The 24,673-nt window shown below is 47.3% G+C and overlaps 2 protein-coding genes across 6 annotated transcripts; one reads left to right on the top strand and one right to left on the bottom strand.

Annotated features, from left to right (window-relative positions):
- Positions 1 to 16: 16 nt before the first annotated feature.
- ATF5 (activating transcription factor 5) lies at positions 17 to 6,296 on the bottom strand. Its single transcript, XM_083472325.1, has 4 exons — positions 5,937 to 6,296; positions 3,497 to 3,625; positions 2,138 to 2,416; positions 17 to 1,161 (listed from the first exon to the last, which is right to left on the bottom strand). The coding sequence occupies exons 3-4, from the start codon at positions 2,313 to 2,315 to the stop codon at positions 518 to 520; spliced, it is 822 nt and encodes a 273-aa protein (XP_083328451.1). The 5' UTR covers positions 2,316 to 2,416; positions 3,497 to 3,625; positions 5,937 to 6,296; the 3' UTR covers positions 17 to 517.
- Positions 6,297 to 6,458: 162 nt separating this feature from the next.
- On the top strand, positions 6,459 to 22,814 carry LOC310691972 (uncharacterized protein). 5 transcript variants are annotated; one of them, XM_083472302.1, is made up of 4 exons: positions 6,459 to 6,477; positions 17,315 to 17,476; positions 18,748 to 19,500; positions 20,798 to 22,814. In XM_083472302.1, exons 3-4 carry the CDS (start codon positions 18,781 to 18,783, stop codon positions 21,611 to 21,613), a joined length of 1,536 nt encoding a protein of 511 aa, XP_083328428.1. In that variant the 5' UTR covers positions 6,459 to 6,477; positions 17,315 to 17,476; positions 18,748 to 18,780; the 3' UTR covers positions 21,614 to 22,814. The 5 variants fall into 5 exon arrangements, with proteins under 5 accessions (XP_083328428.1, XP_083328424.1, XP_083328426.1 ...); XM_083472298.1 differs by lacking the exon at positions 6,459 to 6,477 and adding an exon at positions 16,099 to 16,333; XM_083472300.1 differs by lacking the exon at positions 6,459 to 6,477 and adding an exon at positions 16,367 to 16,772.
- Positions 22,815 to 24,673: the final 1,859 nt, after the last annotated feature.

Genomic DNA, 24,673 nt, shown 5'->3' with positions numbered 1-24,673 from the left:
CACATGACTCATGGCAGGTGTTCAAAACAAGTGTTTATTGGTGCATAGTTGAAAAGGTGCAAGAAAGTAGTGCTATATAGTGTACATACGAAAAAGCCATCTCACAGCCTTGAGACTGTTGTCTGTTCCCTGATTTGGGGGACAAGGAAGAATGGGGAAGGAGAAAGAGAGAGAAAGAGAGGTACTATCCTGTCACAGCCTACCCCAAAAAACCTGAGACGATTTCCAAAACTAGCTCATCTTGGACCTTTACACATCAGCAATCCTCACTTTCTCCAAATGTAATCCATTCTCCCCCTGATTTGTGCAGAGTTCAGTAGCCCCACAACTCTGAATCTGTCTTGTATAGTTCGTCTACATGGCCCTAACCTCATGCAGGCTCCTAATTCCCAACACATCCCAAACTTTATTCCTACATGCTTGATCTGTTCTTGTCTACTTCTGGTATCCCCATGGTTTCTCTTTGAGGCTATTATTTGGGGAAGTGGAGAGAGAATTGATACACAGCCCCCTGCCTTTAGGGGGAGGTGCGCTGGCGCTGACTTCGTGCCTTGTAGACTTCAATGAGAAGGTCTTTTACATACTGGATTTCTCTCTCAATGGATTCTGCTTTCTCGCGCAGCTCACGATTGCGTGCCTCCAGGGCCTGGCACTCATCCCCCAGTGCCTCATGTTCAGCCCGCTTGCGCTGACGGTACCGCAAGGCTGCTGTCTTGTTCTGGTCTCGCTTCTTCTGGCGCCGGTCCCCCTTGGGTGCTAGGGCAGATGACCGTTGTAATGGGGCATGGACATCACTGCCCTGCAGGGGGAGCTCAGCAGGCACTTCTCCGCCATAGATCTCCAGCAATTCTAAGCAGCTTGAATCCAAGGTCTGCAGGGGAGCAGGTGCAGGGTGGTGGTCGAGGGGTTGAAAACCATCACCAAAGGGGAAGTGGAAGTTCCCATCAGAGGGAGGGGTGCTGGGTGCTACCTGGTCTGGTGAGAGTGACTCCTCCAAGAAATAATCCTCCATCTGTTCCAACTCTTTCTTGAGCAGTGAGGCCATGGCCTCCAGGTCCGGAGCAGGAGGGGAGGGCAGTGAGAGTGGCGAGGGCTCCCCTGACACACTCAGGAGCGTGGCCAGGTCTGTGCGCTCCGTCATCCAGTCTGAGAAGCCATCGCCTACAAACAAGCAGGAAGAAAGTCAGCTGTAGACAGGCAAGTATGAATCTACAAGACTCTGCTAGAAAGCTGACCCCATCAACTTCTACACATGAGAGTGGACAAACTGGGAGCCAAGAGCTCTTGCACATTAGGCAGTTGGTACATATGGGATATTCTGGAGACAGCCACACGTCAGAATAAGCACAGGAAGGAGTGGGTCAAAATATGGAGCAACCAGAAGCCACATGTGGGAAAGGGTAGGAGGAAAGTAAAAGAAATTAAAAGACTCTAATTGAAGCCTTCTCCAGTCCTTTTATTGGTTGTAAAACAGCTATTCACCTTTTGGCTTTCAAGCTGTCTAGTATATTTGTGAGTCTTGCGTCTTTTTAAAAAAATAATTGAATACTGTGTAAGGGATATCAAGAGGATAATATTCAAGGGGAATAATAGGTTATGAATCTTGGGGGGGGGGGCAGTGCTAACCCTTGATGGAGTGGCATAGCCACCACTGCTTTCACAGTCCTCCTGCTTAAGATGGGAAGGGAGTATGGAAGAATAGATTTTCACAAGCTGGAGCAGCAAAGAGGCCTGGATCAGGTCTGTTGCTGTCGTACGATAGCAGGCTTTTCTGGCCTATACTCACCCCCTCCATGAAATGCCCCAGTGGTAGCTCCCACACAGCTGCTGTTGGGGCAAGGCCATTGAAGTACTCCTCACAAATGGGGCTGGAGCCATAGCTCAATGTTAGAGCATTGCTTTGCATGCCCCAGGTCCCAATTTCAATTTGTAGGCATCTCCAGGTAGGGTGAGATAATCTCATCTAAAACTCTGGAGAGCTGATGACAACCCCGAGCTACACAGCCAATGATCTGACTCGATATAAGGAAGCTTCCTGTGTTAATGGCAGAGACCATCCTTTCCTGCTGCACCTGGAACAGTTCCCCACAGCCCTCAGACTCCAGCTTATGGTTCCTCCCCTGCTCAACCTACTCACCTGTCAGCAATGGGCGCTCCATGCTGAGGGCAAAGCCCTCATCCACAGGTCCGGCAAGCAGCTCGCAATGACCGGCGTGGGGCAGCCGGTGCTTGAGCAGCTCCGGCCTGCAGGACATGGTGCTAGCTGGGAGCATGGTCAGGTCCAGGTCCAGGGTCAGTGCCGCCAGCAGGGACATCGTAGAAATGGTAATTCAGGGTCGACACAGGATTGGGATGCAGCACGCAAGGAGTAGCTCGGCTCCTGCAGGCAGGGATAGTGGTGGTGGCAAAAAGGGACCTGGAGGAGGAGGAGGAAAATACAGGTCAGAAATGCAAACAGTTCACCATTTGGGTAGAGGACTGGAGAAAAGGCCATATCCCTTCCTACTCCATACCAGTCTTAGCTTACCCATCTCAAACTGGAACTTTAACTTTTTTGTTCTGCTAGAGGATTTAAATGATATCAGAGCAGACAACAGGACTTGCAATGCAGGCCTTCGTACTGTATGTTGTTAGGCGGTTAGCTGTGGCCTGGACCACTCCCCACCTCCAGTCCTACAACCTTCCTAGCTTCTCTCTCCCCTCCCCCCACATCAAGAGTATTATCCAGATGGACGCAGCATGTGTATGTTGCACAATTCCTGCCAGCATAGCCTTTGGGAGAAGTGTTTCATGATTCCGACCATGTGGCATCCACAGTACAAGCTCTGGACCATTCGACTGCTGGTTTCAGGTGTCATGAAAGGGCAACATATGGTAGATCCCATTGATTATCACTGTATTTTGACTGCCAAGGATAGAACAGGCATTTGTGGGACTTTCCGTCTTGCGTGCCAAAATAACCTGGTCGCAAAACAGCATAAAAAAAAAGCTTGGGCCAGCCCTATAGAAGCGCTACGCCCTTGGAACAGTGGAAAATCTCCCTAGAGGTTTAGCATGGGCAGGGATAGACAAGCCGCGCTCCCCCCCCCCCCCCTCTGCCTTATGCGCTGGGAGGGGAAGAGGGCGGGGACATGTCATCGCGCACCTGCTTCTCCCGGTGAGGTTTGGCATGACGCACCTGCTCCCTTCCCTCGAGCCCCGAGAACAGAGGGAGCAGATTTCTCTATGCGTTTTTTCTGTTGGGGGGGGGGGTCGTGCTGTTCCACAGCAATACAGAGGACTATGCGGGCGTTAGGAAAACCTCGAGGTCTAGCAACACGCCTCCCACCCATTGCGTTTCGGTCTGTATCCTCAACACCCACCGGGATTGCAAAAAGAGATACAGGGAGGGAGAAAGGGCGAAAGGGACCCGGCCGCACCAAGAGGCAGCTCGATCCCCAACCCGCTTTTCCTAAAGATGGGTTCTGCCAGCGGAAGCCCCAAAAGATCTACTTACTCCATTATGCTTGTTTCGTTGCAGCGTGCAATACACGCTTGTTCGCTTCAAGATCCGCGCAGCTCTAGAAAGCCATGTCCTCGATCTCGCCCACGCGTCGCCCCTCTCCGTCTGAATCCTATGTTGTATCTGTGTCGAGAAAGGAATGAGTCATAGCGGGGTGGAGTCTTCCTATATATCGCTCCAGCCGCCCTAGCCGCAGCGCCCGCTCGTCGCGTATCCATCCACCGGCCCTTTCCCTCGACATTGCGCATGCTCCTTTTGGAACGGGATTGTAATCTGTTTATCCTTCCTTAAAACATATTCTTTCTTCCACGCTAGAAAACGCGCGGCTAGTTCGTAGCTAATTCTTTAAAATAAAAGTGTTTCGGTGCTGTACTTCCCGAGGAATGCAGAGCTGAGCTGCGGTTAGTTGAGTGAGATGCATGTACTCTGCACATGCTCAAAGGCAGCCTTGTGATCTAAGGACACCTGTTCAGAGGTTGCGCCTTGAAAACGAGGTTGCTGGCTAATTCCTTCTCTACTCGAATTAAGTTATGGCATTACAGGTGCAGAGTGTCCTGGCTCAGTTTAGCTGGAGCCATGCCTGGTAGGACATGAGCAAGTAAATCATACTTGGCATATACTGTACCCAGACATACTTTTGCTAATGCACAACAGCTCTCGAGTTGAACAGGTGTTTTCCATGGAGGAATAAAAAACAGAAAGGTGACCTACAACCCAGATCAATTTTCTCTTCTGGTTCTTTGAACTTTCTTTACTAGCAAGAAGATTTGAAGAAAAGGTGGGAGAGGAAGGAGGGATCATGGTGAAGACCCTCTGCTTCTAAGTCATTGATGGGACTTCATTGCTGCTTCTACTTCTGCATGCAGTTTTCAAGTGATTTCTGATCTTTGCCTGTTCCCAACAACTTTATGCCTTAGGTCCTTCATGTTCCTATTGTGTGATCTAAGAGGCTGAGATCACAAAGCATCATGTGATAGGATAATGAAACATGAAAAGGATCCAATCTAGATCAAATATTTGCTCTAAGTGGGTGGGTGAGTTATTTCCCACTGATATAGACTGCCACATGCTTCCATCACAATCACACAAATAATGTGTGCTCCTTGTTTCAAATGATAATATTTGAATATTGGGTCTTAGATGTGGCATCTTTCTCTGACAACACTAGCTGGTGTGAGCAGTGTGACTTGCACAGTTGAAAATAGTGGAGGTTGCCAAGCTCGGCTGTCTTCCACTGCAAACAAAACAGTAGCCCAAGTGGGTCTTTCCCAACTCAACAAATGTCAGTCCCTCTCGTCCCTCTGATTCACAGGGAAAGCACCAAAAAGTCTCCACAGTGCAAGATTTTAAGATGCACCTTCAATCACCCATCCCAAAGAATCCTGGGTAACATGAAAGCTTGCACATTTGCTTCTTGATTCTCAAAAAGCTGGCGTATAACTCTTATTGGAATATACTTCTTTTTAACCATCTAACGTAGATATTAAACCCCTGGCCCCTCTCTTTTCTATACAGTATTTAGCACTCAAGTGGTTAAAGAAGATTTTAAGATTCTCTCCTCTGCCCCCAAATTGAAAATGAGATCATCACAAGCCGGTCTTTGGGCTTGAATGTTTATGCCTGCCTACAATGTCCACATGTTAGTAAGAACTAGATGGTACGGTATTTCAGAACTATTTTACCAGTGCAGAGAGCAGAACACACACAGCAAAGGCAGCCGCGATACGGCACATTGCACTAGGGTTGCATCAGCTGTGGGTGTACCAGGATAAAGAAGGGGAATTCTCAGTTGCTTCTCATTGGCTACTGGACAGGCAAGTGCAGCATCAAGATTAGCTTCAGGAACTGTCCATCTAACAGGAGGCCAGCAACTCAGGCCCGCCTCCTGCAACGGCCTGCTGAGGTTGTCACAAATGCTTCCCACATATGTTGAAGTGGCTCCTTTTATTAGCCTCCCTGAAAGTGAGGAAGCTTTTGCATTACACAGGTCTCCTATCAGGCAACAACTGTGAAGGCTGTTGTTACTATGTTGCTGCTAATCAGGATAAGAGCTACAAAGAATATAGGAATCGCAGAAGTATCACCATGGTTTTAGGGAGAGAATTTAAAGCTTATTCTAGCAGAGGAGGGAGTCACTGCTGGCCATGGCACTGCCATCTGCTTCTGAAATCAGTCCCACTCAGAAAGGTCAATCTGTATCAACCTGAGATGAGTAACAGAATGTAGATTTCTGAATGTGGAATCTGCATGTCAAGAGGGAAAATAAAAAAAATGAAACCCTTGCTATTTGTACTGTGAGGTTTTAAAAATCAGATTATTCTGATTTATTTATTTTTTGTAGTGAATTTGGATGAAGGTTAGCCCTTGAAATCAGGTCTTTTTTCACTGCCATCATGCTGAATTTTTAAATGTGTGGGATTCATTATACTCTTACCTCTTTACTCCTGATCGAGTTAATAACATTGACATCTTCTTTCCATTTATTCTTGAATTCAGTTTTTTCTTTCCTGTTACCCTTGCCTCTGTCTTCCCTTTGTCATCATGGCAATGGAGTTTGGATAGAAATGCTGCTTCAGGCACTGAAGGAGAGAGTCGTTGTCAAAGGACTTGTAATTATTGAAGAACATTGAACAGAGATTTTATCTTATTGGCCAATGCTTCCCATAACATGGTAATAAAAACTGTCAGTTCCGAGACAATAATAATCTGGAAAGTCCCTATTATCCGCCTCCTCCTTTTCTCTCCCTGTTCTGACTAACGTCTCTTCCTGAACTGACTCCAACTGGCTCCAACTGCCTTGGAATGCTTCTGCCCATCATGAGTGACATTCCAAACGACTCAATCAGCAAAATTTGGATAGTAAGCTCCTTGGGGCAGGGAGCAGTCTTTTTTTGCTTAGATTATTATGTTAAGCTCTGTGGGATGGAGGAAGGAAAAAAGGCTGAGTTTGAATCCTGGCAAGAAATCCTGGCACTGTAAGCAGTTCCTGTGTCAGAGAAACTGGCCCATTGTCTGCCCTGGACAGATGGAGGAGGAGGAGCACATTTTGTTTGGGTGTGCACCCAGGAATTATTTGTGCATTTATTTATTCATTTATCATTTTGAGGAAAGGAGAAGGGAAAACGACAAGACAAGCAAATAAGGACAAGGAAGAGGCAAAAAGCTAACAAAACAACCACAAGAAGTGTGCTCACAAAGCCGAAACAGGAGATTTTTCCTGAAGAGGGGGAAAAAACAAACTCGTGCCAAACTGACCAGAGGCAGGGCTGATTTGGAAGGCTGAGGGCACCAGACCCTCAAAGTGTCCCTATTTTCGAGGGATGTCCCTGATTTACAGAAGACATCCCAGTTTCTGAACTGATCCCAGAATGTCCCACTTTTCCTTAGGTTTTCCCTATTTTCATTGGAGAAATGTTGGAGGGTATGGTAAAATGTCCCTATTTTCAATGGAGAAATGCTGGAGGGTATGGAGTTATATGACCCCTGGGCTGTCTGAAGGCAATCCTGTATAGGGAAGTGTTTTTTTAAATGTTTAATGTTTTATTATGTTTTATATATGCTGGAAGCTGCTCAGAGTGGCTGGGGCAATCCAGTCAGATGTGAGGGGTAGTAAAATTATCATTATGGAATGGGACGTCCCTATTTTCATCGGAGAAACGTTGGAGGGTATGAGGCAGGATGGCTCTTTCTCCACACTTGCAGGCCACAAAAGCAGCCCCTCACCCCCACAGATCTCTCTCCACAAAAGATGGCAGCCTATGGGGCTGGGAGAGCTTGGCCACAGTAGTCCAGGCGTTGGTGAATCCAAGACTAGATTACTGCAATGTACTCTAGGTGTGAGGTTTCCCTTGCACTTGGTCTGGAAATGGCAGTTAGTGCAGAATGATTGTTAGCGTGGTCAGCATATAACACCCATGCTCAAAGATCCGCTAGTTTGTTGCCAGATTCTGGGGGTGGGCAGTAAGGTTTTGGAGGGGACACAGTTGTGTGTGCCCTACAGCCTGTGTTTCGTTGCCTTAGCTAGCTGGCTGACTTCAGTTGTGGCAAAGACAGCAGCCCTGTCACCAGTACCAAAGATTCAATTTACAGCTTAGTCAGCTTATGTGTGTGGAAGGTGAGTTGAGAGGCACCTTTGCTTCATGCAGCAAAATGTCTTGAGCCAGCCCTGACTAAAGGCTTCTTGTACTGCTTTCAAAAGAATTTAGCCACTTCCGGAAAAGCTCCTAGCAGCTGCTGTCAGATTGTCCAATCTCACACTGGGAAATGTCCCTTATGCAAGAGAATTGGGATCTCATGTTCACTGAAAGGCAATCCACACATGGAAATGCAGTTCTAGTGTTCTGAGGAGGCCTGGCTGGGCCAAGTTTTGAACCTCAGAAAACCCGTTAGCTTCATCTTAACAACTCATATGTCAGATTTTTCAAACTGCGTTTTCACTAGTGAGAATTAGAAGCTCCTTTGGCCTGTGGAGTTTCTTACTTGTAAACACTCCTAAGGCAAAATAGGAAGCGGAAGATAATTCCCAGACCATCAGTTTATTGTATCGGATGCAGTTTTTAAAAATAACCTTTGAATTTCAGAACTTGTGATTTCACAGACCATTTGAGGATCTCTTGTGAAAAACTGAGTGAATCTCTGTGGTACTTGGAATTGTTTGCTCCACTGGCAACAGCAAGGCCTGGCCAAGAGGGCACCCTCTGCTGCCTTGACCCCTGGCCAGTTCTCTCTTGCTGTAGGGTGACCCTTGCCTTGCCAACTGCATTCCTGGAGGTCAATAGCCCAGAAGGGGCAGAGGTTGCCGTATGCAGCCAGCATGGCGGGGACAAGGCCTCTGTCTCCTGGATTACCCCATATGTTATTTTCTCTGCCCTTTTGCCGGCCATGAAGGCAGCACGTGGAGATTGCTAACTGTGGCTGGTTAATGAGGCCAGGAAATCTAGGACTTTTGGGTGCCTCTGTCCCTTGCATTAGTTCTATTATTGTTGTTATTTATATAGCTTTAGAGTAACAAAACCAAACAAAAAGCAGGTCCCTGCCCCAAAGCACTTACAGTTAGGGTTGGGCAAATCTAGCACTTTTGGTTTTCCCTCAGTTTTCCAGACTGAAATTCATTTCCACATAAGTTTGCATTTTTTTAAAAAGCTCCTCGTGAAAAATTAATTGCATTTTAGTAAGAACTCCCTCTAATAAGCAGATCTGAATGCAATTTTGATAGACATTTTCCAATAATACAATGCATTTGGTATGACATTTTCACTAATACATGCATATTTATGCACACTTGACCCCAGTGTATGCGTTTTTGTATGCAATGTCTCAGGAAGCACAATGCAACATTTGGAGATGTGCATATTTTGAAGGTTGCCTGTGTTTCAGTTCTCATTAGTTTTGGAAAGTTTAAATTAGTTAGATTTGCCTTTAAATGCAAACATAATTTAATTTCTCTTACGCCCCTAATTATGGCCCACAGTTTACTGTGAGGGAGGCAACAGAAGGGGGTGGGGCGATGGAAGCAAAGGTCAAGTGGGAAAACCTATCCAGGCAGTGCAGAATCGGAAGCTTAGTTACAGTACAGAATGAGGACTAAGGGGTTGTGCCAAAAGTGTCATAGAAAAGGGACTTGTGCTGATTGCCACGAAGTTGGGGGGGAGTGACTGGCCCCCAGAGTTGGCCCAGGACCTGCTGCCTGAAATGAAAGGCAAGATGTCCCTGCACTGGGGCGTAGCTAGCTGCTTGGCACCTGGAGTGGCATGGGTGGGCTGTGGCCGTCCTCCCAGGGGGGCACCGCGGCGATCCACCCAGGGGGACGCCATGGCAAGCTACCCATGGAGTCTGCCTGGCAGACGCAAGCCCCACACTCCTATTTTGGGCAGTGCAGGGCCCTGAGCCACCGCGTCACTCCCAGGAGAGACGCGTGGCTCGGGTGTGCTGCAGGCCAGGCCCCGCAGTAAGTGCCACCCCCTGCAGTGTACCATTTTGTCACCCCCTCAGGGATGACACCTGGGGGGACTGCACCCCCTGCACCCCCCTTCCTACGCCCCTGGCCCCACACCCATTCCATGTACAGAAGCTGACAGATCTCCTCCTCTGCAAACTTTGCAAGACATTTGTAGCTATGCCAAAACCTGAGGTGCTTCGGATAGCAGACCACGCTTCACAGGAAGAAAAAAAGACAAAACAGGCAGCTGATGCTTATACATAGATACACATTGTTATAAATGGGTAGCTCGGGCTGTAATGTGCCAAAGGGAGAAGTGGATGGTCTTGCCTTCTGGCAGGGAATGGTTGGACTGTTGAATTTGTGGCAGAAAAGATACCTAGAATGAAGCCTGTCTGCAATCTATGCACATACACAGAGAGGGAGAGAGGGAGGAGACAAGTAGCCCTTGCAATATTTCCTAGGTGTGGAGATGCTGGCTGCAATTAGGAGGGAAATGCACTCTGTATATGCACATAAGCAACCATTTTCTAATACTAAAACTATTCCAAGGTTGATCCTAAGCCTTGGCTTGAAGCAAACTCTGCTGACCTTGAAAGCCTTTTCCACCTTTTGTGAGGCCCACTAAAAGTACTTGGGGTTTTTTTGTTTTGTTTTTGGCATGCTGAACAAAGTTCCCCATGGAGTATTGTGTAACTAAATGTTGGCTCCATCCTCATCGCAACCTCCAAGTCTCCATGGTGACCGTGGCTGGCTCCCCACCTCTCTTTGGTGAGTTGTCATGGAGATTTCTTTAAAAACTCAGGGGAACTGAAGTGTTCCAGCCAGTCCTTCCTTGAAGCTCAGGGCAGGGTGAAACATAAAATCCTGTGGGGAGTTACTGTCAGCTTTTCCACTGAGACTTTGTAGGAAAACATACTTGGGTTGTGTAAATGCAAGGCAGCCACTCTTCCCATTTACCTGAGGCAGTCCCTGTCTTCTGATAGTCAATTACTATCCCTTTCTGACGGAGATTTTATTTATTTAACTCAGGTATTCATTCATTCCACATTGCATTAACACCTCTACATCCAAAAAAACACCCAAGTCATTTACTGAAAAAGAAAATAAATGGATGCTGGGGATACCGTCTTTTAATGTTGTTATGTGCACTAAAGAGGGTGTTCACCTGTCCTACTTTGCAGAGGACAGTGCTCAGTTTGGAGTCCTGACCAGTTCAATGTTGTGTACACACCATACATTCAAGGTACTTTCCCCCCACAAAAAAAGAATCCTGGGAACTGTGGTTTGTTATGGGTGCTGGGGATTGTAGCTCTGGGGTGATAAACTATAGTTCCTATGAGACTTTAAACATATGCTAGGTATGCAGCCTCAACTTGGTTTAGAGAGAAAAAGCTATCAGAAAGCCTTCAAGTTGGTCATCAACAGTTGGCATCTAGACAGCAGACTGAAAATGAGGCACTTCTAGGGTGACCTAGTCATCCACCTACATCTACCTTTGCTCCAGTACAAAAGCATGAACCCACAGTTCTGCCCCCCCCCCGTCCTCCCTGGTGTAAGGTATTGCATTTTTATGAATGTTAAAGTGCATCTATTCATATGAATTAGTGTATGCACATTTTATTGAAATCATCTTTGGCCCTCTTTTTCAGGGGTGGAAGGGTAGGATATATACCGGTAGCTACAGCTGTTCTTGGATTGAGCTATCTGTGAAATGGTAACCTCATGGTTGGATTACTGCAATGCACTCTAGGTGGGGGGGGGGGCTACTCTGGAATCATAGAATTGTAAACTTGGGAGGGACCCTGTGGATCATCTATTTAAACCCTCTGCAATGCAGGAATACGCAGCTGTCCCATATGGGGATCAAACCTAAATATGACATAATAGGCATCACTGAAACCTGGTGGGATAAGTCCCACGACTGGAATGTAATAATGGGGGGATACAATCTATTTCAGAGAAACAGACCAGACAAGAAAGGAGGAGGAGTGGCGTTATATGTCAGGGATGTGTATACCTGTGAAGAGATCCAAGATTTAGAACCTCAAAGCCAAAGTGAGAGCATTTGGGTCAAAATTAAGGGAGAGAAGAATAACAGAGACCTCATTGTGGGAGTTTACTATAGATCCCCAAGCCAAACGGAGGACATAGATGATGCCTTCCTGGAACAGATGGCCAAGCATGCAAAAGGAAGGGAGACAGTAGTAATGGGGGACTTCAATTACCCGGATATTTGTTGGATGTCAAACTCAGCCAAGAGCATAAGGTCAAACAGATTCCTCACTGGCCTTGCAGACAACTTCATTGTCCAGAAAGTGGGAGAAGCAACAAGAGGAACAGCCATTTTAGATCTGGTCCTAACCAATGTTGATGACCTGGTTAGTGGGGTAGAAGTGGAAGGATCATTAGGCGCGAGTGATCATGCTCTTCTGAAGTTTACTATACAGCGGAAAGGAGCAGCCAAGCATACTAGGACTCAATTTCTTGACTTTAAGAAAGCCGACTTCATAAAACTTAGGGAAGTGCTGGGTGAGATCCCATGGACAGTAATACTAAAAGGAAAGGGAGTTCATGATGGCTGGGAGTTTGTTAAGAGGGAGATAGTAAAAGCACAAAGTCAGGCAATACCAATGAGACGGAAACATGGAAGGTGCCTAAAGAAGCCATGGTGGCTATCTAAAGAACTTTTAACTGAGTTAAGATTAAAAAAGGATGTGTACCAAAAATGGAAAAGGGGGGAAACCACCAAAGAGGAATTCAAACAAATAGCCAGCACGTGTAGACACAAAGTCAGAAAAGCTAAAGCACAGAATGAACTCAGGCTTGCTAGAGAGGTTAAAAGCAACAAAAAAGGCTTTTATGGGTATGTTCGTAGCAAAATGAAGAACAAAGAAACAGTGGGGTCACTCAGAGGAGAAGATGGTGAAATGCAAACAGGGGACACGGAAAGGGCTGAACTCCTCAATGCCTTCTTTGCCTCAGTCTTCTCCGATAAAGAAAACAATGCCCGACCTGAAGAATTTGGAGCAAATGATTCAGCAAAGGAAACACAGCCCAGAATAACTAAGGAGATAGTACAAGAATACTTGGCTAGTTTAGATGTATTCAACTCTCCAGGGCCAGATGAACTGCATCCAAGAGTATTAAAAGAACTGGCAGATGTGATCTCAGAACCACTGGCAGTCATCTTTGAGAATTCCTGGAGAACAGGCGAAGTCCCGACAGACTGGAGGAGGGCAAATGTTGTCCCTATTTTCAAAAAGGGGAAAAGAGAGGACCCAAATAATTACTGCCCAGTCAGTCTGACATCAATACCAGGGAAGATTCTGGAGCAGATCATTAAGCAAACAGTCTGTGAACACCTAGAAAGGAATGCTGTGATCACCAATAGTCAGCATGGATTTCTGAAAAATAAGTCATGTCAGACTAACCTGATCTCGTTTTTTGACAAAATTACAAGCCTGGTAGATGAAGGGAACGCAGTAGATATAGCCTACCTTGATTTCAGCAAGGCATTTGACAAGGTGCCCCATGATATTCTTGTAAAGAAGCTGGTAAAATGCGGTCTTGACTATGCTACCACTCAGTGGATTTGTAACTGGCTGACTGACCGAACCCAAAGGGTGCTCATCAATGGTTCCTCTTCATCCTGGAGAAGAGTGACTAGTGGGGTGCCACAGGGTTCTGTCTTGGGCCCGGTCTTATTCAACATCTTTATCAACAACTTGGATGATGGACTCAAGGGCATCCTGATCAAATTTGCAGATGACACCAAACTGGGAGGGGTGGCTAACACCCCAGAGGACAGGATCACACTTCAAAAGGACCTTGACAGATTAGAGAACTGGGCCAAAACAAACAAGATTAATTTTAACAGGGAGAAATGTAAAGTATTGCACTTGGGCAAAAAAAATGAGAGGCACAAATACAAGATGGGTGACACCTGGCTTGAGAGCAGTACATGTGAAAAGGATCTAGGAGTCTTGGTTGACCACAAACTTGACATGAGCCAACAGTGTGACGCGGCAGCTAAAAAAGCCAATGCAATTCTGGGCTGCATCAATAGGAGTATAGCATCTAGATCAAGGGAAGTAATAGTGCCACTGTATTCTGCTCTGGTCAGACCTCACCTGGAGTACTGTGTCCAGTTCTGGGCACCACAATTCAAGAAGGACACTGACAAACTGGAACGTGTCCAGAGGAGGGCAATCAAAATGGTCAAAGGCCTGGAAACGATGCCTTATGAGGAACGGTTAAGGGAGCTGGGCATGTTTAGCCTGGAGAAGAGGAGGTTAAGGGGTGATATGATAGCCATGTTCAAATATATAAAAGGATGTCACATAGAGGAGGGAGAAAGGTTGTTTTCTGCTGCTCCAGAGAAGCGGACACGGAGCAATGGATACAAACTACAATAAAGAAGATTCCACCTAAACATTACGAAGAACTTCCTGACAGTAAGAGCTGTTCGACCGTGGAATTTGCTGCCAAGGAGTGTGGTGGAGTCTCCTTCTTTGGAGGTCTTTAAGCAGAGGCTTGAAAACCATATGTCAGGAGTGCTCTGATGGTGTTTCCTGCTTGGCAGGGGGTTGGACTCGATGGCCCTTGTGGTCTCTTCCAACTCTATGATTCTATGAAACCTGCAACCTTGTCACTATCAGCACCATGTTCTAACCAACTGAACTATCCAGAAGAAGTTGTTCTGGAGGCTACAGCTGGTACAGAAAGCAGCAGCTAGGTTGCTTGTGGGTGGGTGGATGGGACATTGGATAGATAGAACACCTTTGCTATCCCAATCCCGCAATGGCTGTAGCTATATATCCTGCCTTTCCTCTGGAAGAAGCCCAGGGTGACAAGCACATCAACAATAAAGCACATATTTTTTAAAAAGCATTCTGAAAACAGTTACATTCTAAAAAGCTTAAAACATTCTCTGAACCAGTGATCTCAGGTTTGCTAGGAACAGTGTTTCATGCCAGGGAATTTTCGATTTCCTCCTGAAAGTCAATAATGTAAATAATGAGGGAGACAGATGCACCTCACCAGAGGAGGACATACCAAAAATAGGGAACAACAGGTCAATGCCAACCATGCAATCACCAGCAGCAGTGGCATCACCATGAAGCTTTATTTGGTTGGCACTTAGGTCCTAAGCCATTTAGGGCTCCATCTGCTACTACTACTACCTTTAATTGGGCCCAGTAGCTCACTGGCAGCTAGTGCAGTGCTTTCAGGACCGGTGACACCTGATCTCACTGGATCCCACCCTAGTTTCAGCCTCCAGACTATCTTCAAGGGCAGCCCCACAAACACACGGTCTTAGCTGGTATAAAAAAAAGCTTTCCTATGTTCCTGAATTTGGCCCATGACCAGCATGGTAATGCAAATCAATGCTATACGGCATTTTCTTATAGTGTGGACGGCTAAAATCTCTGTTATTATTAATTAAAAAACAACAACCAGAGGGACATTCTCAGTTTTAACCAGATCTATTACTGAGAGACTAGCTTCTCTTCCAAGGTTCGAAACATTCTTCTCCCGGGAACATTTACAGCCTTGTTGACATTGCTGAGGCAATGAACACAACTCAGGGACTGTGTTTACTACCTCCGGTTAGTGTACCTGGCATCTGAACAGCTCCAGCTTCTTCCATCTAAGGAAGATGCTATCTGTGGCCCTAAGCTACTAAAGGTAATGGGGCCCTTTATATGTCCAACTATCCTTTGTCAACAACAAATTGTCATGGTTTTTTTGTGTTGACTATATGCTATATGGTAATTTATGGACCTAATAGGTATCTAAAGCCATTTGCCACTGTTGCTGTATGTAGGTTTTATTTGATTATATTTTGGAAATGTACATCCAGGTTTTTCCCCCCTTTACATTTTTTTGGGGGGGGGGCAAGAGAGTGGGGCCCTAAGCTATAGCTTGTTTAGCTTATACGTAAATCCGGCACTGTCGGACTACAATGCTCATCAGCCCTTGACCATGAGCCACGCTGGTTTCATGTAAAGGAAATTCCGAATAAACATCAGGAAGAGCTTTCTGACAATAAGAGCTGTTGGACAGTCTCCCTTTGGAAGTGCTGGCCTCTCCTTCCTTGGAGGTTTCCAAGCAGAGGCTGGATGGCCATCTGCCATGGATGCTTTAGCTGAGATTCCTGCAGTGCTGGGGGCTGGACTAGATGACTCTGGGGGTCCCTTCCAACTGTACAATTCTATGATGGAAGGGGGGAGAGGGAGTAGGTCAGCTCCCCCCCCTTAATTGATCAGAAGACGCAACACATAATTTGCATCACAATGCCCACTAACGGGGGTGCTCAAATATTTTACTGGGGCGGGGCTAAGGGCCCCTCGACGTTGGCCAGTGGCGTAGCGTGGGTTGTCAGCACCCGGGGCAAGGCAAGTAATTTGCGCCCCCTAACCCGTGGATTTGCGCCCCCTAACCCTAACCCCCAGATGTTGCGCCCGGTGCGGCCGGCCCCCCCCCCCACGCTACGCCACTGACGTTGGCTCCTAGGTAGCAAAGAAAGGGGCGATCAGTGGCGCGGGAGGAAAAGGGAGGAGAAGTTACTGGGTGCTTGATCCATTGCGGAATCCAATGCGGAGCGGGAGGGGGCAGCGAGACGGTGCATGCGCACTTGCGATGGAAAGCAAGCGGGGTGTGTATGTTGGGGGGGGGGCTGCTAAGACATGCACCAGCGTTGCTGCTGCAGCTGCCGCCGCCTGGAAGTGCTGCCGGGTCTGCAGAGAGGAAGAGGAGGGCGGCCCAACTCTTGGTGCGATCGCGTGTCCGCCAGGAAGGGGTCGGGTTGGGGGAGCTCCGAAGCGGCGCCGGCGCGAAAGGGGCGGAGGAAGGAGGAGCGAGACAGAGGAGGCGGGCGGCTCCGCAGGGTGAGTCGCGGCAAGGCTCGCCGCCCCCCTCTCTCCCGACTCCCGCAGGCAGGCAGGCGAGGAAGGGGTTCGCGCCACCCCACCCTAGGGCGCCCACAGAGGGAGGCGGTGCAGCCCCTCTCGGGCGCGGCTCCGTGAACCCAGATCCCCAAAGGCTGCCAGTGCTCCCGTGGCAACCCCTGAGCCATCCTCGAAGGGGAGGGTCAGAAGGGAGAGCCCTCCCCCCAGAGGTGGAAGGAGGGACGTGGGATCCTTGGCTTGCCCCATGGAGGAAGTGGGGAACCTGATTTTATTTTATTTCAGCAACGCCGAGGTGGTCCGTCTGCCCCCTCTGCCTTCCGCCCCCATTTTCCTTCTTAGCAGTGGATTCAGACGTGCTACACACAGTTTGTGAAACAGAATACGAGAATTCCAATCGCTTCCCTCAACTCAGCGGGATGTAATGCCATTTGATCTGCCATCCTCACTTCCTTACCTAAATAAAAGAAAAAAAGGCAGAATAGAATTGGGATGGGAGGGGGTAACATTTTTTAATAAAACAACATACCAACAAACAGAAGAAGCAAAATCAATCACCATATGCTGTAGGTTCTGTCTTGCGGTACTGTGCTCTCCACCTTGAACCTAGTAAACCTCCCAAATGTTATTTGAGGTGTCACCTGCTGAGTTAATTTCAGCAGGTCTTGCTGAAATCCAGTAGTCCCAGGGGTATTTTGAATTTCTGTGCCTTCAAGGTAGGGCTGTTTTGTCTGCCAGTCATTCTCAAAGGTGAAGCCGCTTAGGGCATTTGCCCATAGTAGATTGATGGATATATATACTTTTTCTAAGATGATTGGAGCATGGGTTACATTACATATATGCGGTGAATTTCCTGTGGTTGGGTGGTGGGCAATGTCATCAGTAGACAACACCACATTGCATGTGTTTGTGTGGCCTCCAGAGTCATATCTTTTAATTGTTTTCTCCTGTTTTTTTGTGTAGGGTCAAGGAGACCAGTTAACTCCCAGCATTGTTCTTTGTTGGATTAGTTATTGAAGAGATGGCCCATACTGCTGCCAACTGCCATTTTGAAAGGATGATAGTGACAGGATCCACACTCCCATTTCACTCGCCGATAGTCTTAATATGAAGACCTTCATTTAGGTAAGTATATGAAAATGTGGCAGATCACTTGACTCCTGTGGCTTCCGCCATTTTGGATGAAAGTAGCGACACTCCTTAATCCCAGGGGCATTGTTAGAAAGTGTCTGAGGGGACCCAAGCCCTGGGCCTGTTGTGGTGGGCCACAGATCCCATGTTCCTCCTCTCTCTTGCATAAAACTTTCCTTTAAAAAAAAAAAAAATGCCTCTAGGTCAACTGGGCACCCTGCACATCTCAGTGCTGCTGAGACTCCAGCCATGTACCACCTTAATTTTCCAGGCACATTTATACATATAAGTTACCGGTAACATATTAACATTTTGTGCAAGTTTGTGTCATTGGACTGTGCCCCAAGTCCTTTAAATACCTAGTAGTGCCTCCCGTTAGGCCTTTACTGCTTTGCGGCAGCCAGGTTTCATGATACTTGGAGAATTTGGAAATGCACAAGAATATTCGTAGAAACAGAAGGCACCCTTTCCCATAACGCAGTCGCTAGTAGTTGTGGTTGGAAACTTGATTTTTCCCTTGCAGAAACACACACACAAACACTTGGAATATTTTCGTATGCACCGCGTATGTACTTTGTTGGCATTGTAAAGTGTCTTGGGAAATCAAGCTGTATTTCACACCCAACAAAACAGTATATTGTTCCAAGTTATGGAGTATATAACATCTCACAGGCACGCACTGTAGATATTAGGATGGCTTAGAACACGGCACAAAATTTACACAGAAAAGGTTTCTGTGCAGAGAATATATCGTTGACACAGGATTATTGTACAATGGTATATTTTGCTCTGCTTGGCCTTGCATGCTTGTGTTTTTCTAGTGCATGCAGTTGTGTTTACACTGTTGAATTTATCTTAATGCTGCTAGCATTTTCAGCTGTACACAGTTATTTCACATATATTCAATAAATGTTTTCCAATCTTCTCCAAACATATGTTCTTCTTGTTCTCTTATTCCATATGTTAAGTCTGCAAGCTGCACACATTCTGTCAACTTAAGCAGCCACTCTCCTTTGATTGGGACCTCACTTGTTTTCCATTTTTGGGCTAACAAAACACGGGCTGCAGTTGTGGCATACATAAATGACTATGATTTTGAGTTGTGTGTTCAACTTTTTACCAGGTGGTTTTGGGCAAGCCACCATCCCTCAGCCGTAGTCTTATCTTCAGTGATAACAACGCTGACCTACCAGACAGTGCGTGAAGTGCTTTGAATAGGAATGAAAACACTAGGCAAATTACTTGTTTTTTGTCATTTCTTGTAGAGGAGTGGGCTCGTGAAGTTAGCAGCACCCACCATGGTGGATGTTCCCTCTTCTCCTGCCCATGAAGTGGATTTCTCACCATGTCGCATACCTGAGAACGGCTCTGAGGGATCTGAGCTGCCGGTATCCCTGGAGGACTGGAACGATGGTGAGAAGGAGCTGGACTTCGCCGGAAGCTCTGTAGGCCACTCTAGGAAAAAGCACTTTCTGTGTGTCTCATTGCAAGGCAAGGATGCCACCGCCGCCACCTCCAAGACTGAGGTGAGGGTGGCAGAACTGCAACACTCCTCCCTCTCCAGCCACAAGCCCCAGCAGTGTAGAAAACAAGGGTTTGTGGCCCAGGAGGTGGGCAGGCCTGTAGGCAGCATGGAGGAAGCTGGGCCTTCCCATGGGAGGCATCTACGGTCTCAGGGTGCCTGCAAGAAGAAGGGAACTGCGGAGAATGGGCAGGAGGTGCGGGAGAATCTAGACGCCCAAGCTCCCTGCTCAGATGACGTGGTGCAGCTGATAAATGAAGATGGGGTGTATTCCTCAGCCAAGCTGGTGCCCACTACAAAGGTGGCACTCTTGTCGTGCCTGCCACAGCGTTTGGAGCACTGCAGAGGGGAGGATTTTGAGATCCGGGAGGTGATCGTGGACGAGAAGCCGTTCCAGTGTGCCATCTGCGCCAAGGCTTTCAAGCGGGCATGGGAGCTGTTCAGCCATGAAGTGGTGCACAATGAGGAACGCCCTTTCTGCTGCCAACTGTGCCAGGTGAGGCAGATGAAAGCAGGCAGGAAGCTAGAAATGGGAATGAAAGGAAAAACACACAGAGAAGTAAACCATTGGGTTTCCAGGATTAGCCTGTGGAGCAAGGTAAAAATCCAACTCGTATTTTGAGGCAGAGCTGCTGCCCATTGTTAGAAGGAACCAAATGTATTGATTCATGCTTTCTGCTTTCCCAGACCTGTAAACACCATCTGGGGCAAAGAGTCTTTCCCTGCAGCATTTTCCTTGGGAGGAAATAGTAAGGGATGTATATGTGTGTGTTTGTGTTTTGTGCTCTTTATATTGCAATAACTAAGGGCCTCCATATGTTGCTGGACTGCAACTCCCACCATCTCTGACCACTGGCCATGGTGGTTGGGGCTGATGGGAGTTGTAGTCCAGCAACACCATTGTAAAGTTGCAGTTCTCATATATAACAACCAGCTGGGATGGAAGCAGTTCAGGTATTCTGATGGAATGGCAGCAGCTCAGGAAAGCCAAAGGCGTTCTTTTCATTTTGGCAAACTGCTGGTAGCCACCAGTCATTCAAAAGCAATCAGAGCGCCTTACATAAGGATGTTTCATGGTTAAAAAGGTAAAGGTAGAGGTACCCCTGCCTGTACGGGCCAGTCGTGTCCGACTGGGGTTGCGTGCTCATCTTGCTTAAGAGGCCGGGAGCCAGCGCTGTCTGAAGACACTTCCGGGTCACATGGCCAGCGTGACGAAGCTGCTCTGGCAAGCCAACACCAGCGCAGCGCAGGGAAACGCCGTTACCTTCCAGCTATAAAGCGGTACCTATTTATCTACTTGCACTTAGGGGTGCTTTCGAACTGCTAGGTGGGCAGGAGCTGGGACCGAACAACGGGAGCTCACCCCGCCGCGGGGATTCGAACCACCGACCATACGATCGGCAAGTCCTAGGCGCTGAGGTTTTACCCACAGCGCCACCCGCGTCCCTGCAAAATGGTTTCATGGTTAAGCCACACAAAAATCCAAAGAGATGACCATCTTCTCTCTTCTTCTTTTTGTAAATAATTTTTTGTTAATTTTCCATTAATAACTTTCCAATTAATAACATACCAAATCATAACACAAATAATAAAGCCAATTATACATTCCAAATCAAATAGATGACCATCTTCTTTCTGTGTGGCTTAATCAATATGATAAATGACAAGAGGCAATTTGTGCAGAGGAGCAGGCACCGGAAATTATTCCTCTGTGTCCAGCAGGGGATCCCTGGGGGTTGCTGCGTGTGTGTCAGCCTGTTGCTTTCTGCCTCGCTTTCCCTCTCCCGCTCCAGGCCTCGTTCAAGCGCCATTCGGACTACAAGAGCCACGCCCTCGTGCACACGGAAGAGCGGCCTCATCGCTGCGAGCTCTGCGGGAAGCGTTTCAAGCGCGCCTCCAACCTCGCCGAGCATCGGCGCATCCACTCGGGGGAGCGCCCTCACCGCTGCACCGCCTGCACCAAGCGCTTCAAGACTCCCTACGAGCTGCAGAGGCACATGCTGACGCACTGCGCGGAGCGGCCCTTCGCCTGCACTGCCTGCGGGAAAGGCTTTGCCGCGGCGGGGGCCCTCCTCCTGCACCAGCGGCAGCACTGCGACGACAAGCCCCACGTCTGCGGCGTCTGCGGCAAGCGCTTCGCCTACGGACACAGCCTGCGCGTCCACGAGAGGGTGCACACCGGGGACCGCCCGTTTTCCTGCGTCCTCTGCGGCAAGGCCTTCAAGCAGTCCAACGCGCTGGCCTCGCACGAGCGGGTGCACACGGGGGAGCGGCCCTTTGCCTGCGCCACGTGCGGCAAGGCCTTCAAGCAGTCCTCGTACCTGGCCATCCACGCGCGGTCTCACACTGGCGAGCGCCCCTACGCCTGCGGGGTGTGTGGCAAGGCCTTTGCACGGCCCTCACTCCTCCTGCAGCACCAGCGCGTCCACAGCACTGAGCGGCCTCACCGGTGCCGGCACTGCAGCAAACTCTTCAAAGACTTGGCCTACCTGGCCGTGCACGAGAAGGTGCACACCGGCGAGACCCCGTACAAGTGCTCCATGTGCCAGAAGGGCTTTGCGCACCCGTCCAACCTCCTTCAGCACCAGCGAATCCACCGGGATGGATAGCAAGGGCGGACGCAAAGAATAATTTGTCATTCGATGTAACTTTACGTTCCCCGACTAACAGAAACACAGCAGTTTCTGTTCACCTGTGTGCTCCAACCTGCATCAGCGCCACGCGTGCATGCTGCGGTGGATGGAGAGCATCACTTGCATGCCCTTTTGCACATTCCCCAAGCCATGCTCAAGTTTGCCTGGGCGTGCGTTGTTGTACACAAATGCACTATGATTCCCCACCCCTGCAGCAGCACGAAAATAAATAGTAGCTGGAGTATGAGGAGCAGGGCTCCATGTATTTCACACAAAATTGCACTCTCTGAGAATCTGTGCTGTAGCTTGGTTTTTCATCCTGCAGGCATGTTTCTAGTCCATAAGATTATAGAAATAATGTTGAAAACCATGCATGGTGCAGTTTTGCAAATCGGAGCCATAGGGCTGAACAGGAAATCTGCAGGAGCTGCAGTGCTCTGGGTAACCCTTTGTCCTCTTCCTTAGCTAGCAAAAACAGAAGGCAATTGTATAATATACCATAAGCAAATATATGCACATTGGCTTAATTTGCATAATGTGCTCCATTGACTATTTTTTAAAAGCACAGCCATGGTTCTGAGTATTGTTGTCTTATACCCTGATGGGCAGTATTGCTGACTTACCGTGCCTTGCATATTTGCAGGCGCCTACAGAACTTCCGAAAAAAGTAATTTGTGGATTCTTTCTATAAAAATGTGGGTCAATGCCAAATCTCTCACAGTGTTGTGAGAGTGCGTTTGTGTGTGTATTGTATTATGCAGGGCCAGCCTTACCATTAGGTAGAGCAAAGCAGCTGTCTCAGGTAGCAGATGCTGGAGGTACCATGAGGCTTGCCATATGCCACCTAAGCTAGCCTGCTACCCTCAGGTGCAGTGCAGGATGCTGACCTGTCATCATTGTTGATGTAAGATTGACTTGCCAGGCCTGCCTGTGTACAGAATGGGAGGGAGGAGGTCTTAACCTGTCTTCTCTATTGTAGCTTAGGCAGAATGGGCCTCCTTCCCTCTACCGCTGCCTTTGAGCAAGAGGTGGCGTTTGCAGTATTACAGAAATAAGCTAGGGGAAATGCCATCTATATGTTTAAATTGTGAACTGCCCTAAGAGCTACAGTTATAGGGTCGGAATACAAATAATAATAATAATAATTTCAATTAAAAAGCAATCCTCTTTTTATTTTCTTTATGTCTTGTGATTTCCACATGCATGTAGATTATTTGTGGGATGAAAAAATTCCTGTGCTCTATAGGGTAACCAAATTGAGAAGATCAGTGGATCTCATATCCATGAACTGGAGCTTGTCTGTTCACCATACTCTCACACATGAGATTCAGATGGTGTTAATTATGTGTGTGGTCTAAAACCACTGAGCCTCTTGGGCTTGCCGGTCAGAAGGTCGGCGGTTCGAATCCCCACAACGGGGTGAGTTCCCTTGCTTTGTCCCAGCTCCTGCCAACTAGCAGTTTGAAAGCATGCCAGTGCAAGTAGATAAATAGGTACCACTGTGGCGGGAAGGCAAACGACATTTCTGTGCGCTCTGGCTTACGTCACAGTGTTGCGTTATGCCAGAAGAAGCTGTTTAGTCATGCTGGCCACATGACCTGGAATAATAATAATAATAATAATAATAATAATAATAATAATAATTTATTTGTACCCCGCCCATCTGGCTGGGTTTCCCCAGCCACTCTGGGCGGCTTCCATAGAAACCAAAAAACATTAAAAACTTCCCTGAAAGCTGGAAAGCGGTCTGTGGACAAATGCCGGCTCCGTCGGCCTGAAAGCCAGATGAGTGCTGCAACCCCATAGTCACCTTTGACTGTACTTAACCGCCCAGGGGTTCTTTACCTTTACCTTAGTTTAACATATACTTAGAATTTAAATTAGCATCTCTCAGTAGTTTGCATTCAGACACAATGACAATCCATCATGTGACAGTGTGCTTTCCCTTCCCCTTCTTTTGCACACAAGGGAAAAGAGATTAGGAGATTTTATTTTGCAACAGAACATAGTTTGGGTTCCGGATTTGAGGGCAATATGGTTTGCACAAATCAGTAGTTTGGTGCATTTAGAATCTAACTGAATCAGCAGACTAGAAGCAGAAGCTAATCTCAACACCCACAAGGGGATGATGAAGAGAAGGAACAGCACACATCTTTTTATGTCGAACTCTGAATCTAACCATTGCCTCTGTTATCCTTACATGCCAGAATTATCTCCATACTTGCAGATGCAGGGGCAGAGGCTGAAAGGGTGGTGGATTACCAGAGACAAGTGGGTTCATAACAGAGGCAGGGTTTGAACCCCTGCCTTGACCATTGGCCTCTACTTCTGTGTATGTGTGTGTGTGTGTGTGTGTGTGTGTGTAAACATGTAAAACTCCCTGTGGCTTCGGGGTGATTTTTAAGAGTAACCTTTTTGGTGTTTTAGAAACACATCACCACCAGGCCTGGATTCTGATATTGTGGCCTGATTAACAGACCTGGACACCAATAAGCTTAATGTGACCTGGCTCAAAGTTTTCATTTGGTGGTTGTTGCTGACTGCCATCTTGAATCTTGACTAGAACCTCACTGGTCCATCTTTTACAGTGATTTGAATTCAAAACCTAAAAATCCATAAAATCCAAACCTCTTGAACAGCCTAACAAGAATACTCTATCTGCCCATAACAATGTTAATTTAATAAGTTGCTGAGATGCCTTTTTTAAAGGTGATGTTATGAAAGCAATTCGGACCTCAGAGCCCAGAATGAGAGAGATCAACAAGTTTGGTCTCAGTTTTATGACACTCTTAATGTGCCCTGGAGACACCTCATCAGTTGTGGAGAGAGAGAATTGACCAAGGCTTAAATACCTTCCTCTTGGATACATTTGAAATTACCTGTTAAAACCACATTTAAACCATACAATCAAAATAGGCCAGTCATTCTTGTGGAAACAAAATGATCTCTGACTTTGACTTTCCAAGTCAAAATAATAAAAAAAAATTCCTTCCAGTAGCACCTTAAAGACCAACTAAGTTAGTTCTTGGTATGATC

The sequence above is a fragment of the Podarcis liolepis genome (genome assembly GCF_965112155.1).
Source record: "Podarcis liolepis genome assembly, chromosome: 13".
Taxonomy (NCBI): domain Eukaryota; kingdom Metazoa; phylum Chordata; class Lepidosauria; order Squamata; family Lacertidae; genus Podarcis; species Podarcis liolepis.
This window is presented reverse-complemented; position numbering and strand designations above follow the sequence as displayed.

Bases quoted from the DNA above. Each gene is read 5' to 3' on its own strand.
- ATF5 (XM_083472325.1), bottom strand. From the start codon at position 2,315: ATGTCCCTGCTGGCGGCACTGACCCTGGACCTGGACCTGACCATGCTC. The intron at 1,162-2,137 runs GTGAGTAGGTTG...GCTTGTTTGTAG, and splicing joins GGAGCGCCCATTGCTGACAG to GCGATGGCTTCTCAGACTGG.
- LOC310691972 (XM_083472302.1), top strand. From the start codon at position 18,781: ATGGTGGATGTTCCCTCTTCTCCTGCCCATGAAGTGGATTTCTCACCA. The intron at 19,501-20,797 runs GTGAGGCAGATG...CTCCCGCTCCAG, and splicing joins TCTGCTGCCAACTGTGCCAG to GCCTCGTTCAAGCGCCATTC.